Raw genomic sequence first — 17,619 nt, 5'->3', positions numbered from 1 at the left:
TTTTGGGGTTGCATTCTTCATCCATGGACACATGAGCCCAAGAAGATAAAATATTTAACAATGCGTTCTTCCTCAGTACCGAACATCACTTAGTCAAAGAAATAATTTGACATATTCTGGGTCTTCTGGCCTTACACTGGGATGAAATAAAGTAACTGTAAGCTAGGCTTTTTATGGAACCTTTAAGTATATTAGAAGTAAACATTTTATTTCAACACCATAATGGTTAATATTAAATGGTGAATAATGAAATGTTTTCAGTTTATCCTGTGGCCTTAAAATTCTTTTATAACAATCTGATAGAAGTCATTGGCTGTAGAGTTAATGGAATTTCAATAGTATAAATCAGGCTGACTAACTAGACATCCTTGTAAACTATAATATAATTCCATGACTTACTTAGTGTTAACATGGAGCATACGCTCATTAAGGAACAGACTGAGAGGTAGTAAACTATTGTTTCAGTTCCTTTCTGTGAGCTGTACTCATAACAATCCAAAGTATTTGATTTTGTTCAGCATCAGATTATAAAAACAATTTGAAGGAAAAATACTTTTACATTTCTAGTCTTTAGTGTTAGACCCAGGTGGCATTTTGGCAGTAGTCTGCACTGCTGCTTAAGAGCTCCAGAGCCCTGCATTTAAATTCCTGCCAGTTTGCATGCTTGAACCACATTTGTGTGATATTTTTTTTCCCTTGAGTGCACCTTCCCTACCCACCTCAGAGACCAGATGTGGTAGGTTATTAAACATGAGTGTGCCATAGGATGGACTGGCTCATGCTTTGCACCTGAACCAACCAGGATGAGTGTTAACCCCTATTACTATAAAATGAATAAGGAGATTAGAATGCAGATGGAGAGAGAACAAGATTTATTTTTATTGTAACTAATATATACTGTATATGAATATATATATATACTAATATGAATGTTTGTTTGTTTAGGCTGTTTCAGTTTCACAGCCTTTGGAAGATCCAGTTGGAAGACCTAATGTGCACCAGTCAGGCTTCAAACACTCCACAGGAGAAGCTATCTACTATGACGATATTCCCAGCATTGATGGGGAGCTGTTTTTGGTGTTTGTTACCAGTACAAGACCACACGCCAAGATAATGTAAGCACAGGTTTCCATATCACATTCTTGATAATTTAATTAGATAGATAGATAAGGAGTGTCTACATATAGACAAATAATGATAAAGCAAAATAACAGAAACAACAAAAGAGGGTCCCAGTTACTACAGGTTAGACGTACTGGAAATTGAAGTCAAATGGCAAGAATTATTAGTGGCTACCCATTACTAATTGTGGAAACAGGATTTTCTGTCTCAGGCTAGTTTTCCAAGTTTCACCATTTACTCTTGTAAGTTATGAAACATGAATCTATCAGTGTGACATTATTGGGAAATTCAATACTAAAATGATCAGTTCTTTCATTCAATTATAGACATTTTTTGACCTGTCCTTTCTTTCTATGACTATTCTTAATATTTCCTGTGAAAATATGGATAAAATTATAGATATTAATGTCAACGAAGTTGGTCATATTTGTTCTGTCAAATTGCACTTGATGAATCTGTTCCTAAAAACTTTGTCATTTGGTGCGCACAGCAGCTTGTTATTTATAGTGCTCAAGTTAATTTTCTTAATGTAATTAAAAAATATTTGATTTTATGAGGTAGTTTGGTGTGCAGTTTAATAGTTAATGTATTTTTCCATTTTGATTGACTAAATAATGAATGTATTGAAATTGCAGTCGGCAATACACCAAGATGAGGAAAAGCTCCAAGAAACATAAATCAAATCCAGTGACCTTTTACAATTTTTTTGCATTGTCCATTGACCAGTTCAATAGATACCACTGAAGCTCTCAGCATGCCCGGCGTGGTGGCTTTCCTGTCAGCCAAGGATGTCCCTGGAAACAACAAGAGACGATGGTTTCATGATATGGTTGAGCTCTTCATAGAGGAAGAGGTATTGCAGCCATAAATACAGCAGCTAAAGGTTGAATTGGCTAACAATTTGTCACAAAATATTGTCCTGTACTGCTTTCAGGTGATGTGTGTAGGGCAGATGATTGGTGCCATTGTTGCAGAAACAAGGGAACAAGCAAGACGAGCAGCACAAAAAGTGTATGTTTCCTATCAGGACCTGGAACCCGTTTTTTTCACAATTGAGGTGAGTACAATGAAGCTATGGCATGCTGTTCACAGGTCAGGACTTGTCTGTATATTACAGTTAAAATTGTTCATTTTATTAAAAAAAAAAGGAAATAACAGATTCTTACAGTGGGTACATTTAAATATTATAAATCATTAAATTAAAATATATAAAATCATTAATAACTGGTAGTAGTAAATTGATTTTTAATGTTAAATATGATATTGATTATATTGAATGACTTATATTTTTTATTAACTGTTAGCTTTTGCCTTTACTCTTAGAAGGCATTTTAATTTAAGCCTATTGATCTATGATCCAGTCCTGCTGCTACTTCTCTGCAACATTAAGTATTCATATAAGAACAAGTATAATCAAGTGTAGCAGAATTCTGACTGTGATGGTCCATTTATCAGTAACTTGGAAGGACATGAGAAAAGGAGCTAACCACATACATCTGTAATTAACAGTGTATTTAAGAAGTGTAATCAACAGCAGTAATTCAGTCATCTTTTATGTGGTACTGGGTGACTCGGCACATGTGTCAAAGGTATTCTTCCCATCTTGAACTGGCTTTGTAAATCTGAATTTGACATAATCAAAATGTATTGATCAATATTTAGGCTTTCCTGATACTAAAGACACAATAGGCCTAAAAATATGCTTTTCCATTTTTATTAGGTTACAATATAGGGCTCAGAAAAGGTTCCTCTTGGATGTTATTTTTAAATTTTTATATCTATTTTAACTTCTTTTATAACTTTTTTTTTGGTAGTTCTGTTAATTATGTCATGAGTTTGTGTTTTCAATGGGGGTGTTGTGACATACCTAATGGGTGCAAGCCCCAGGTGCTGTAATCGGCCACATGACCACACCTGACATTTAAGGGTCCTGCTCTACTGCTTAGATGTGATGGCATTAACCTTATTTAATGTTCTTCTGCTCTCTTATTGTTCGTTAAGTTCAGTGCTCTTATGAACATATAAGTTTCATTTTTTTATTTTGTTTTTCTACAATTTTTAGCCTTTGGATTTCAAATTGTGGGGTTTTATTGTATTATTTGTTTGTTTAATTTAGTTTTTTTTGTGTTCCGAATTTTGCACCTTTGGATTTTGAATTGAGTGTTTGTTAACATTGTAGCTAGGTTCTCTTTTTTTAATTTATATTTTTGTTCTGGAATTTTTCTCCTTTACATGTTTAATTTCTTTGATTTATATGTTTTCCATTACCTTTTGTCATTCTTTTTCTCTAAATCATAGTAATTCCCACCAGTTCCCATCTCTGACTCAGAAAGGGATGACTAGACTAGAAAATTACTTTATAAACAACAACAATCCCAAACAACTGTTAACATTCTGTTAACATTCTCTATTAATATTTCAAGTTGTACTTGAATAAACCAAGTGTCAGTTGTTGAATATATTGTATCACTTTAGAAATTGGCCTTCTATTCAATAGTCTTTCCCTGACTAGTACATTTAATGCTGTATAATATGTACAAAAAATCTAAAAGGAGACATTTGTTAGTGGCATGAAGGGTCTGTCAAAACTTGATTTGAAGCATCTCTGTTAGTTATTATTTTTTCCTGTGTTGGCTGGGATTGGCTCCAGCAGACCCCCGTGACCCTGTAGTTAGGATATAGCGGGTTGGATAATGGATGGATGGATACCTGGTGGTGAAATTACAATAAAGCTGGCTTTGACCACAGCTTCAACTCAAGCCATTGCATATCTAGGATTGCACCAGCTGGGCTAAAGAAAAGGCACTTCAACACTGTTTGCACTTCATTCAGAATAAAAACATTACTTTGAGGATTTCTTGGCTGAATAATCTGTGCTTTTTGATTGATAAAGCAGATAATTAATATCTGAATAGGCACTATAAATGGGAAGACAAGTTACTAATTGTATCTGAAGCTATCAGTCGTATGTACAGCAGCTCGTATATGAAGGATGAATCCCCACCTAGTAATCCCCACCTAGCAAGCTTGTACACTTTTAACTGTTAAGACCTAATAGCCTAGGAGGCAATCCTAAGGTTAAAAAACATGTACAAGCACATTGTGAGTGAAATTGTTATTTCAGAGTTTTCTATTTGCAATGTTATGCTGCTACTTATGAATACAAACGTTTTCTCATTTTAAGGAAGCCATTAATCACCAGTCCTTCTTCAGTCCTCAGAGGAAGCTAGAGAGGGGTGATGTGGATGTAGGCTTTGAAACATCTGATCAAATACTAGAAGGTGAACCTCGCACCCCTCTTTCTTGTTTGGGTTGGGTAAAGTCACAGCAGGAAAGGTGAGAACCATTCAGTTTATTAAAAGGAGCTGCATTTGATGAGCATAGCAGAATTACACACTGGACATTGTGTAAAGAGATGCAACAAAGAGGACATAGTATCTCACACAACAATACATTGTGTTTTGAAACAGAATTTTTTCTTGTGAAGCTCAAAGCAACTCTGAGTATAAGTGGGAGAGGGTGTGTCATGAGTGGAGAATGCAATGGAATGATGCCCTGTTCAGGGCTATTATTTACCCAGTATCTGATAATGCCAGGATTGGCCCTGGTCCCAACATCTCAAATTTAATTAACTGCGTTTAAGAGGTGTTGTGTTGTGTTAATTGAAAAAAATGGTTATAAGAACAAAATACTTCCAGAAGATGAACCACAACATTTGGATTCATTCATCACATAAGGGAATATTTAAAACTAATTGGCAAAATGAAAATTACTAGGGAGAATGGCTACATGGAGTTGTATCAATACTGGCAACTACATTATCTGAAAATCAATGGAAGGAAGTAAGCAGGACTTGCATAGACCTTAATGAACAGCTTTTAACATAAAGTTCCCAATGTCTTCAAAGTGCAGCATGAAGCAAAAAAAATTACAATAGGTAATGCTGTGTGAGAAGGTGACACTGGGAAGAAATGGCTACAATTCTGGGGGCAAGTGAAGTTGTGGGTTGTATTGAATAAAAGGTAGGAATAGGACACCAGCTTATCATAAAGTAGGTTCACTCACGTGCCCATGCTGTTTTCCACAATTGCTAATTTTCTGATGTGTACTGTACGTCTTTAAATGATAGAGGAGAACCTGCCTGCCAGAAGAAAAAATGACACAAACATGAGGAAAAAAAAAAACATCACATAGAGAGAACCCTGCAAACAAACCTTTTACTTTTCAAACCTGCAGTATATTAGACTCAATCTATTCAAGCTATGAGGCAGAAGTGTCCTCCACTGTACTGACCTTATTCTGTTTTATTTTTTCATTCTGTAGGAGAAATTTATATGGGTGGTCAAGAACATTTTTACATGGAAACACAGGGAGTTATTGCTGTACCAAAAGGTGAAAATGGAGAAACTGACTTGTTTATTGCAACACAACATGCTGCCTTTGCACAGGTAAAGGGTTCCAAGTCTGAAATGAAGTACCTGAACACACAAGCAATGCCCTGCTGCTTGAAAAATCTTCTCAAACACAATACTAAGGATTTTTTTAAGTATAAACCATGTTCTCCCTGCCTTTATTTAACTAGGAGGTGGTTGCTAATGCTTTAGGGGTTTCATTCAATAAAATTACCTGCCATGTGAAGCGGCTTGGTGGTGGGTTTGGAGGAAAGATCATGAAAATTGCAGACATTTCAGCAGCAGTAGCCATTGCTGCTTATAGGTAAGTGCTGCCTGTTTAGTTTATTTTATGATTGTTTGACTTGAATTCTTTTCTCAGTGGGCACATCACAAACCTCTAAAAACATCAGCATCAGGAAGAAGAGCTTTGTTGACACCGCTAAATAGAAGAGAAGAATAATAAGAACATTCTCATGCTCAAACCTCTTCACTTTTGCACAGAGTCAGGGGATGTTTTACTGGGTGGCGTGGACACCTACACAATCTTCAGCATATTTATTATTTCAGGAAATCATATGTGACTGCCAAAGAGATGAGAATTTGTTCAGGTTTTACTGAAATTTCCAGGATAACAAGACTGTAGTCACTTATTGTGGTAGCCCCAAAGAGTCATTGATTATTACAAGCAGAGAAATTTAGTTCTTATAGGCATTGAGACTGAACTGGGTAGACACACACCTCTGAATGATGAACTTTCTCTGTTCTGTTCTCAGCCACTGTGATGTCACCTCATACAAAGTTTGTTTCCTTGCAGAACTGGCCGCTCTGTGAGGTGTGTGCTTGAGAGAGGAGAAGACATGCTGATGACCAGTGGCAGGCATCCATTTTTGGGTAAATACAAGGTAAGTAGAATTTCACTGCCTAAAATTATAGTTTGTCATCACACATTCAGCTTAATATTACTGCAGTACTTCAAACTGACTATTATTCCATTTATCACGCTCTGTTGACTTTTATAAATGTCTTAGGTCCTGCATCATCCACTTGCCATCCTCCCTTGAGTGAATCAATCACATTTTAATAAAAAAATCAATTTTAAGATTTTTTTTTACTCTTTCCCCTTCTTGTTGTCCATATTAATGATGTCACCACTTCCACATTTTGGAGAGAGTATGCCTGCAAATGTGTATGATGTCATGGCAGCCATCTTTTAAGGCTGTTCCATAAGCTTTATTCTTGTCTGAACTTTGTTTGAAAAAAAGGGAATACTGTTGGCTGACATCTCTGAGTCTATTTAAGCCATTTTTTATATATTTATTTTTGTGCATTTATGTACTATATAATTATTCTGGGAATGGCTTTTTATGTCTTGTTCTTTGTAACGTTGCTATCACTTTGTATCTATCCTTGCATGGCCATTTTCATATTTCTTAAACCTGTTATGCCAGTTTCTAATTGTGACATAAAGATCACATTGCATGCTGTGTCATTATATTCTGCCTATATAAGATGGCAGTGCCCAGCAGCATGTATCTCGGTATATTTGGATGCTACAACTCTTGATGATAAACACTGCACCAGATCTTCCAAGTGCATCATTCCCAATAATGAATAACTGTCACATGTTATTAGGATGCCCAGAAGCAACTGGGTGGTTGTTTGGCATATAAACCTTTTAGATCAGAAAGGGAAAAGAGGGAGATTAAAGAAACTAATCTAGTGTTAGCCTTTGTGATAATTATGACTATAATTCCCTTACTTTGTGTTTTCCTGTAATGTTCAGATGGTTTATTTTGGTTATTTCAACCCTAATCTGTTTCCTGACTATGACTGTATTTTCTCCTAAAACCTTTTTTCTTCTGTCTCCTGGACTCCATTACAACAGTGAGCACCTGCTTTTATCTAAGTGCTCATGGGAGAAAACTTTTTATTTATTTGGAGAAAACTAGCTTCTCTAGAGATTTCTTTTTCAAGGTTGATTTTAAGTTTGTTTTCAGTTCTATTTCAATTTTATTTAGTCCATTTGTTTAAGTTGCTAATTTTGTAGACTTTTTTGTGAATTAGTCCTGTCCTCTATTCACTTTTTCCTGATTTGCCTGTAAGAGACCTCTGCCTCAGCTGGTGAATATGCTGACCTTTTTGGTCCACTTTTATGGAAACAACGAATAGGCCATATAAACTGTGTGATCTGTCTAATTACCTTTGTTTTAATTCTGAGATATTTGTTAGTGCCATTTCTGTTTATGTTTATGGGCAGCCTGCTCAATAGCTGTTTAGTTTGTTTCAGTATGGAAGGCTCACTCAATCTTAATTGCTTGTTAAATTATCATTTACAGGAGCCTTCCGTGTGTCAGCTCTGCTTATGTTATGACCTGATTTAAAAATGGGCAGTCCTAAAAGACATAACTTGGAAATGTATATGATCAAGAGATGAACAATCAAGCAGTGAAGAACAAGTCATTAAACAAAATAAATATCAATCATCAATTATCAAAATCAGTAACAAGGCACAATATGTGGTAAAAAGTCAAGGCTATTGTTCTCAATCTATATGTTCTTTCCTCAAATCTGAAAGTAAAGCTAACAAAATCAAGAAAAGGTTGTTTTTTAAAATTTGGATGTCAGTTGTAGCATGCCACCATCTTTGACAGTGTTATCCCAATGATGTCATATCTAGCGATGCCTGTGTCATACATGACCATCAAAAGATATTGTTGCTATGAATAATTTGACTACAACAATGAACACTTATTTAAATAGCGGCATGAAAATATTGGACTGACACAGACCGAGGTCTTAGTAAGACTGCAAGAAAAGAATGGATCAGAAAATGAAGCATTATTGTTAAATAAAGCAAGGCTCAGAACCAAGAATACAAATAACAGTGCACCCTAAAAAAAAATCAGATATATAAAACCAGCATTAGCAAAAGGGTTTATAGGAGCTTCAACAAACTTGGAAGAATTGCATAGATTGCAAAAATACTCTTGTGCCAGTGGCATCATGTAATGCAACTTCTGTGATGCACCCCTTAGCAACCCACTGCTGTCTCATAGCAAATAGTGTTCAAAATGGTGGCGCCAGTTAAAAACAAAATGGCAATGCACTGAAATTAGAAAGAAAAAACAATAAATAAATGTCACTAGGCTCAAACAGTTTAATAAGAAAAAGCCCAGGAAAAGCAGATTCATTTTATTAATGAAGGCAATAAGAACACACTGTATGGACTGTAAAAGATGCAAAGGTCAGAAGAGTTAGCTCACAAAAACACTTACAGAACAAATCCGAGTTTAAAACCGTGACTGCTATAGCATTTCCAAAAAGTCTTTCTTCTAAGTACTGGCAGTAATTGTTATTTCGATGAATTACTGAAAAATTATGAAAAGTTGTAAGCATATCATATGGTCTTTTCAGTCTGCACCAAATATTCCTATGTCACTTGACATTACCCCACAATATTTGTCTGACTGCAACCAGACTCAGCATCTTCCAAAAAGGGCAGGTGCACGCCATGTTAAAAAAAGTTGGCTTACAGTTCTAGCTGGACCACTACTGTGAGAGATGTATCTTATACAGGTCTTCATTTGACTTTCATGTTCTGCTGTGAACAGTTGCATTTTGTTCTGGAGGCTCTGCTGATGGCACACGGTTACTGCTGTGAGTTAAGGACCAAGCACCTTGAGGCAGTGATTTGTCACCCATAGTATTACTTGTACATTTACATCTTCAGTTTTCCTTGATTGTAATGACAAAACTGTTACAGACTTTTACATTTTAATCTCCTGCTGAAAGCATTACAAAGATTTTCAAGTTTTGCTTTGTGCCCTCCCCCACCATAACCTAGCATTTCTCAGGGAGGAGTGAAAGCTTTAGATTCATCAAGAATTTCAATCTCTGGTTTTCAATGGATCTCGATGTTTTAGGGTCCCCCTAATACCGAAAACATTGATATCTCGATGATTGATGTGTGTATGTGTGTCAGTTTGTTGAGGACGATCTAGATGTAAAATAGCTGGACCGAAAAATACTAAACTCAAAACTCAAGCCTGTTATGAGGTGAAGATGTACCGAGTAGTTTTTGAGCCAAATTGTACAAGAGAAAGAGGCACTCCAGAGGAACCCTCAAAAACCATAATTCTGAAATTAATTATGAATTCTTCTTGTCAATTGCTATCGTAATGACCTATTTTACAATTGGAAAGATCAGCATCAGAGTGGTAAATAATTACTGAAATTGGTATAGACTAGTTTGAGTAACTTGGTTCATAGGGTGCAAAGCCTACTGATGCTCACATCAGAAGTGTTTTTTTTTTTTTTTTTTGCCCGGTTGGGTTTATGAATGATGGCACAATAATTTCAGCCGATGTGACATACTACAGCAATGCGGGCAACACCTTGGACGAGTCCCAGTTTGTAAGTAGAATAACAAGCACTTTTGTTTCTTTAGTTGAATTTCATTCATTGTAACACATTGTGCCTGGGTGATACCTGATATATGGGGACTGGGATCTAATCTGACCTATGCACTTTGAGTTTCTGAGTTGATCAGTTCTGATTTTTGCTGATCTTTGATACTTTGTCAGGTACGCCACATGAATACACCAGTCTCAAAGTAGGGTTAATTCAGAATAACTGATTACAGACCACAAACTGTAGCAAGTTGTTTCTGCTTTGGAAATCAAACTCATAACCCTGTTAATCATCGGAGGAGTGTAAAAAGCAAGCAAATCACTGATCTTAATAAATCAACTGAAACTTCCACGGCTAGAGAGATTTTTAAAGATATTTGCTGTGGTGGCAAAGATGACATTCATAATTTTAACTTGAGACATGTGTTGACTATAGTAAGCATTATGGAATTTGTAGTTTGGAATATGACATAATTGATCAGCTCAGGAACCTAGATATTAGAAACAGATATCAGATCATGGCAGGTTAACCCTGAAATTAATGTCTTATTTAAATATTAGCCTGCATATTGACCACCATCTTAATATAATTGTGGATTAAATAGGAATTGGATACATTGTTTGTTTTTTTTTGTTTGGAATAATACAATATGTACGTCTTGCTCTAACTGATCTGATCATTGGAGAAATAGTTAAAACAAGTTATTTTTGCTTTTGTACTGACTGCAGAAAAGGCAGACAGTTAAAAAAATTTAGAGTGAAGATCAGGATGAAGAACAGAGTAAAGGGAAGAGCAAAGGTCAAGGCCAGAAAAGAATACAAGAGATACGTCCAAGCCAAACTGGAAATCAAAAAGCAAAGTAAAAAAGCAGAGCTCATTTCTATAACCAATAACAAAATATCAAAAGAATAGCCAGTAGCTAAGTTTTGTCCAATCTCAGATACAGAATCATCTTCGAACCCTAACCCTTTTAACCCTTCGCCAGTTGACCCTGATGATGTTACCCTAGATGCCACTCCCCTAGAATCCAGTACTTACATAATGATAACTGAATCTACAAAATGGCAGCACCCTTTGTTAAAACAAAATGGCGGTCATAAAGACATTGAATTAAAGTCAACTCCTAAACAAAGTTGTAAATCAGAAAAATAACCACATAATTCAATTTCTTGAGTATAAACATCCCAGAAATGGCACATAGATTTTTATAGCTCAAGAAAAACAAAAAAAATTAAAAAGAAACTCCATTCGTAACATTTTATAAAAAAAACTGATTTTCACTATGCAATATGAAAGTTTGTGTTTGAAAATTCAGCTCTGAATGTATTACCAGCAATAAAACACTGGAAAAAAATCAAAATGTGAAATCAGAAGCAGCACTTAGCGGAAACTTTAAGTAATAAACAGTTCATTTTTTTATTTTAGTTGTTTTAGATGCTGTAGCAAAATGTCTAATTTCAGCTTCTCTCAGTTAATTCAGATGATTTCAAATTAAAAGTTACTAGGTTAAAAATAAAATGATGCTGATGATGGTACACATCCATGTGTTTGATGGAATTAATCTGGGCTTTGGTGTCCTATTATTCAGTTGGTTTCACATTTGGACATATAGACATTTTTCTTCTTATTTGTTACTTTTATCATTATTTTAGCAATACCATTTCGTTTCTTGTTTTGGTATGGTCGCTGCCATTTTGTGTTGATTATTTGGATGGCCATGGCTATATTACATATAAAGGGTGTTTCATAAAGTACGCATTTTTTAAATTGCATGGGATTTTTTTGTTTGAAGGTTGTCAGCACTGTTCCTATCATTTTCGTTATCTATTATCACTCTGATTAGAAGACCATTTGTCTTTTTTCCATTCAGTAGCCATGGAGCGGAGCGGTTCAGTATCAAGCAACACATTCTTATTGTGAAAACTCATTATAAAAACGGGCAGTGCTACGCAGAGACTGTCCGTAAACTTCACGCGATCTTTGGACGTGACAATGCCCCTACCGCAACAACAGTTTAGAGGTTGGTACAGAAATTCGAAGAATCTGGGTCAGTTGCAACCAGAAAATCGCCCCGTCGAAACCGTAATGTTCGAACACAACAAAACATTGCGGTACTGCAAGACAGTGTGAATGTGAGCCCCGTGGAGTTGCTTCACCGTCGTTCACAACAGCTGGGTATGTCACCATCTTTGGTGTATCAAATACTGAAAAAAATATCTTCATATGCACCCCTACAAGATTCAGTTGACACAAGAGCTGAAACCAGCAGATCATGCAAAACGGCGAAGACTCCCCGATTGGATTTTGGAACAAAAGAACAACAATTTTTCAAAAAGAATAATCTTCCATGACGAGGCACACTTCCATCTCTTAGGGTATGTCAACAAACAAAATTGCCACATTTTGGGTGACAAAAACCCTAGAGTGATCCAAGAGCATGAAATGCCCCTACGAGCCACGGTTAAGTGTGGTTTTCAGAAATTGAGTATGATGGAATTGATGAAATGTGGTTTCAGCAGGACGAGGCTTCCTGCCATACATCCCGGGAGACAATCACCTTGCTTCATGAAAAATCGAGCGTCCCTGAGCGTCTGATCTCGCTTCACGGCGGAGACCAAGAATGGCCTCCGAGGTCATGTGACCTCACACCTTGTGACTTTTTTATGGGGATATGTGAAGTCACAAGTTTACATGAACAAACCTCAAACGATTGCCGAACTGAAGAGGGAAATTCAACGGGTAATTGGTGAAATCAACAGGGACGTCTGCGAAAGAGTTATTGTGAATTTCAGCGATCGAATGACTGCCTGCAGAGAAAGTGGATGTGGACATATGCTCAATTTCATTTTTCATTATTAAATCGAAGTATATGTTGAATGATTTTAAATAAAAAGTTTGAATTTTGCTTCGATTTTGGCTGATTTATTGCATTTTTAAAAACTGCGTACTTTATGAAACACCCTCTATATTTACAGTTGCTACACCTACTGCTGGTTACATGATGCTGGAGTTATATATTATGTCATAGCATCCTGCCTATACAAGGTGGCAATTTAATTTGCACTGAAAACAAAATTATTTATTAGTGTCAGTTATTGTTTATTGTTTATTATAAAACAATTAAGTGTTTTGATTTGAACATTTTCTAACACTGAACATTTTTCTTTGCTGTGTTTTAGATAATTATTTAATTTCATTTGTCATTGTTATTATTGTTTATCATTTTTCCCGTGACATCATTTGGTTTCTCCTTGTTTTCGGGATTAAGCTGGTTTGTGGGCCAAATGATCTGAAGACATGTTGCATGTAACTTCATGCACTGTATAAGATAGCAGCACACATTGCACAATGTGCAAGCTTCTGGACAAAGATTCAAACTCTGCTCAACAAACAGTTAGGGACAGATTTTTTTTGCTCATTTTGACTTTGAGTCTTGTCTCTTATTTCCATGTTATCTTAATGTTTTTTTTTTTTTTTTTTTTGCTTATTCCTTCCTCAGATAGTCCTGCCTTATTTCAATTCAGTCAACAATATTTTGACTTTGTGCAGTGTTTCTGGCTTTGGCAATCAGTTCTTATCATCTCTTTTGGTCTTCTGACTCCTGCCTGTTATTAGACTATGATTTTTGCTGCTTCTTCTATCGTATGGACATTTTCTTTCTGATCTCTATACTGTACATTCGACACCTTACTATTTACAAAGTGTTCATAATATTTACATATTCCAGTTAAAAGGATATCTCTGGTATGTGAGATTCAAAGAATGGAAATATAAATTAAAATATAAAAAATGGCAAAAATAAATGAACCAATAATCTAAGCTAATGCTTGTAAGTGCAGAGTCCTTTTGAAATCTAGACATTTGTTGCACACCATTTCTTCATTAAAACTGATCTTTGTATTCCTATGCTTTTTGTCATCTTTGTCCTTGTCTAATTGGTAACACTGCAGACAACATCAACCTACAGCGTCCTTTATACCTGTATTAATTAATCTTTTACATAAACAAGCTGTTCCTACTTACTTGTGCTTGCTCTTGATATTCATGTTTCATTTGAGATTTTTGTACTTTTTGTGCTAATGATCTCTGCATTTTTTATGTAACGATGTTCAACAGATCATTGAAAAAGCATTGCTACATCTGGACAATTGTTACAAAATTCCAAATCTTCGAGGCCGTGGCATCATGTGTAAAACCTACTTGCCATCCTACACTGCCTTTCGGGGATTTGGTGGTCCGCAGGGTCTCATGGTGATTGAAAGTGTCATAAATGAGGTGGCTGCCAAGTGTGGCCTTCCAGCAGAAGAGGTGGGTATGGAAATCCTGCTATATTAAAACTAACTGTACAGAGAAACCACAGTGCTGTAAGATTGCATGTTCGATAATCTTTCACATAGTAGCTTAGCAACATGGTGATGATTTATAGATTAAGGAACCTGGATTCAATTCCCAACCAACAAATTTGTATATGGAATTTGCAAGTTCTTCATAATCTCCATGTAAACTATTGTTTTTTCTCATATGTCAAAGTTATACTAATTGGTAGCTCTAACTTGGCTTGTATGAGCACATATAATTATGCTGCTGACTTATCCAGATTTAGTTCTTTCCTTGTGTTTAATGCTGCCAAGATAGGTTTTGGGACTCTAAGAATCCAAGCAAATTCATACAATAGATCTTTAACACTGCACACCATCACTAAATGCTTTTAATTGAAATTAGTATTACAGTAGAAAATGCAATATACATTCATTCACAGAAAAGATATTGCAGTAACCTCAATGGAACAGTACAAAGATGCAAAGGTGAGACCAGTTCAAAAAAGGAATTGGCACAGGTTGAATTATAGCTTTGAATGGGTCAATGGTCCAAAATAGACACAGAAAAACTGATTTTATTCTGCTTCATGATTGTTTTGCTATATTTCAGGTACGGGAAATCAACATGTACAGAAATGAATCGCACACCCATTTCAGGCAATCCTTTGATGCCAGCAATATGGTGCGCTGCTGGAATGAATGTCTGGAGAAAGCAAGCTACTACCAGAGAAGGCAAAATATTGAGGAGTTCAACAAACAGAACCGGTGGAAGAAGCGTGGCATATCAGCAGTGCCTATCAAGTTTGGCATCGGCTTCACTAAAGGGTTCTGTAACCAGGTCTAGTAAATGATGTTTTCTGAAGTCCTTAATACAGTCCAGGCTTGGTCCTCGGTGCTTAATGCTGTCTGTTTCCCATGTCATTGGTAGACAGAACATGAACATGTAACTGTGCTAAAACATTATTTGTTTTGTACCAGAGAAAAGTATCTTTGGTATATTTGTATTGTATATCTTACAGTTATTACATTAACAAGTGTTTTATTGCCTTTTACATTGTTTTTCAGACTTTATTACAAAGATTTTTTTAGGATTTGAGACATTTATAGATAGATAGATACTTTATTAATCCACCCATCCATCCATTTTCCAACCCGCTGAATCCGAATACAGGGTCACGGGGGTCTGCTGGAGCCAATCCCAGCCAACACAGGGCACAAGGAAGGAACCAATCCCGGGCAGGGTGCCAACCCACCGCAGGACACACACAAACACACACTAGGGCCAATTTAGAATGGCCAATCCACCTAACCTGCATGTCTTTGGACTGTGGGAGGAAACCCACGCAGACACGGGGAGAACATGCAAACTCCACGCAGGGAGGACCCGGGAAGCGAACCCGGGTCCCCAGGTCTCCCAACTGCGAGGCAGCAGCGCTACCCACTGTGCCACCGTGCCGCCCTACTTTATTAATCCATCCATCCATCCATTTTCCAACCCGCTGAATCCGAACACAGGGTCACGGGGGTCTGCTGGAGCCAATCCCAGCCAACACAGGGCGCAAGGCAGGAACCAATCCCGGGCAGGGTGCCAACCCACCGCAGGACACACACAAACACACCCACACACCAAGCACACACTAGGGCCAATCGCCAATCCACCTAACCTGCATGTCTTTGGACTGTGGGAGGAAACCCACGCAGACATGGGGAGAACATGCAAACTCCACGCAGGGAAGACCCGGGAAGCGAACCCGGGTCCCCAGGTCTCCCAACTGCGAGGCAGCAGTGCTACCCACTGCGCCACCGTGCCGCCCTACTTTATTAATCCCAAAGGGAAATTCATATACTCCAGCAGCAGCATTCTGATACAAAAAACAATATTAAATTAAAGAGTGATAAAAATGCAGGTAAAAACAGACAATAACTTTTAATAATGTTAACGTTTACCCCCCCCGGGTGGAACTGAAGAGTTGCATAGTTTGGGGGAGGAACGATCTCCTCAGTCTGACAGTGGAGCTGCTCCTCTGTCTGGAGATGACACTGTTTAGTGGATGCAGTGGATTCTCCATAATTGATAGGAGCCTGCTGAGTGTCCGTCGCTCTGCCACGGATGTCAAACTGTCTAGCTCCATGCCTACAATAGAGCCTGCTTTCCTCACCAGTTTGTCCATGCATGAGGCGTCCTCCTCTCTTGCACAGAGAATCAGTATTGGCAGTCCAGTCCAATTTATCATCCAGCTGCACTCCCAGGTATTTATAGGTCTGTACCTTCTGCACACAGTCACCTCTGATGATCACGGGGTCCAGGAGGGGCCTGGGCCTCCTAAAATCCACCACCAGCTCCTTGGTTTTGCTGGTGTTCAGGTGTAAGTGGTTTGAGTCGCACCATTTAACAAAGTCCTTGATGAGGTTCCTATACTCCTCCTCCTGCCCACTCCTGATGCAGCCCATGATAGCAGTGTCGTCAGCGAACTTTTGCACGTGGCAGGTTTTTTTTTTTTTTTGAGTATTGTGGCCATATATATAAAACATGTAGCAGACTGAACAGATTTGAAGACAGGAAAATTACCTTGTATTAATTACAAAATAATGGAGAAAATCATTAAAACTAAGATGCAAAACCAGATCTCCACTTTCTACATGTTGAGGGGCAGCCAGTGTGTGTTTATACAAGTAATACAATAGTTCAACAATATCTGTAAATTTTACACAGGAGCCAAAAATCATCTACTAGCTTAAAACAATCATTATGTTCCTTCATATTCAGCATGGTTTGAATAAGAGAAGCCAAGAGATACTGCTAAAAGACAAGCAACAGAGTCCCAGGGTACAAAGAGAAGGAAAACTATGTTTGTCCAACCAAACAATGACACAACAGAATTTAGAACTCTCACTAAAAGAGAACGATAGTAGATTTTTGTGTTTAAGAGATGTCTCTCTAGGTTATCAAACTCATTGGGACAAAGCTGTAATGCAGAAATGTAAATTTATACTGTGAACCAAGGAGCAACTTTCTATCCCTAATAATTCAAAAGGATTACACAAAGGTCCTTTTATATATAAAAATAAAAATGATTACTGTTTTCTGGAGAAATAACTTTTTTATCCATGTTGCTGTAAATGATTGCACATCTTTTTGGGAAATGGTGAAAGAGTGATCATACAATAAAAAAAGATGGGTCTTTGCTGTTTAATGTATGTAAAATAATTACAACAAACATAACAAACTAGTTATGCTTTCGAGACCACACAAAATTCAATAAATTATGAGATGTAACTGGGGGTTCCTTAATAATTCAGACCTGCATATGTGCTTATACAATGTGGAAAGGATGTTTTATGTATGCAAATTTATTATTCAGGTTTGAAAATCT

The 17,619-nt window shown here is 36.9% G+C and overlaps 1 protein-coding gene across 1 annotated transcript in view; it reads left to right on the top strand.

Annotated features, from left to right (window-relative positions):
* LOC114656554 (aldehyde oxidase-like) overlaps positions 1-17,619 on the top strand; it is a 68,147-nt gene that overhangs the window by 37,928 nt on the left and 12,600 nt on the right. The window contains exons 17-26 of the mRNA XM_051930811.1: positions 946-1,115; positions 1,849-1,975; positions 2,057-2,179; positions 4,307-4,403; positions 5,446-5,570; positions 5,705-5,838; positions 6,331-6,420; positions 9,845-9,929; positions 14,043-14,234; positions 14,856-15,083. Of these exons, the coding sequence (XP_051786771.1) occupies positions 946-1,115; positions 1,849-1,975; positions 2,057-2,179; positions 4,307-4,403; positions 5,446-5,570; positions 5,705-5,838; positions 6,331-6,420; positions 9,845-9,929; positions 14,043-14,234; positions 14,856-15,083 (1,371 nt within the window). The remainder of the gene's footprint in view (positions 1-945; positions 1,116-1,848; positions 1,976-2,056; positions 2,180-4,306; positions 4,404-5,445; positions 5,571-5,704; positions 5,839-6,330; positions 6,421-9,844; positions 9,930-14,042; positions 14,235-14,855; positions 15,084-17,619) is intronic.

The sequence above is a fragment of the Erpetoichthys calabaricus genome, chromosome 8, assembly GCF_900747795.2.
Source record: "Erpetoichthys calabaricus chromosome 8, fErpCal1.3, whole genome shotgun sequence".
Classification (NCBI taxonomy): domain Eukaryota; kingdom Metazoa; phylum Chordata; class Cladistia; order Polypteriformes; family Polypteridae; genus Erpetoichthys; species Erpetoichthys calabaricus.
Note: the sequence above shows the minus strand (reverse complement) of the source record. Positions and strands in the feature narration are given on the sequence as shown.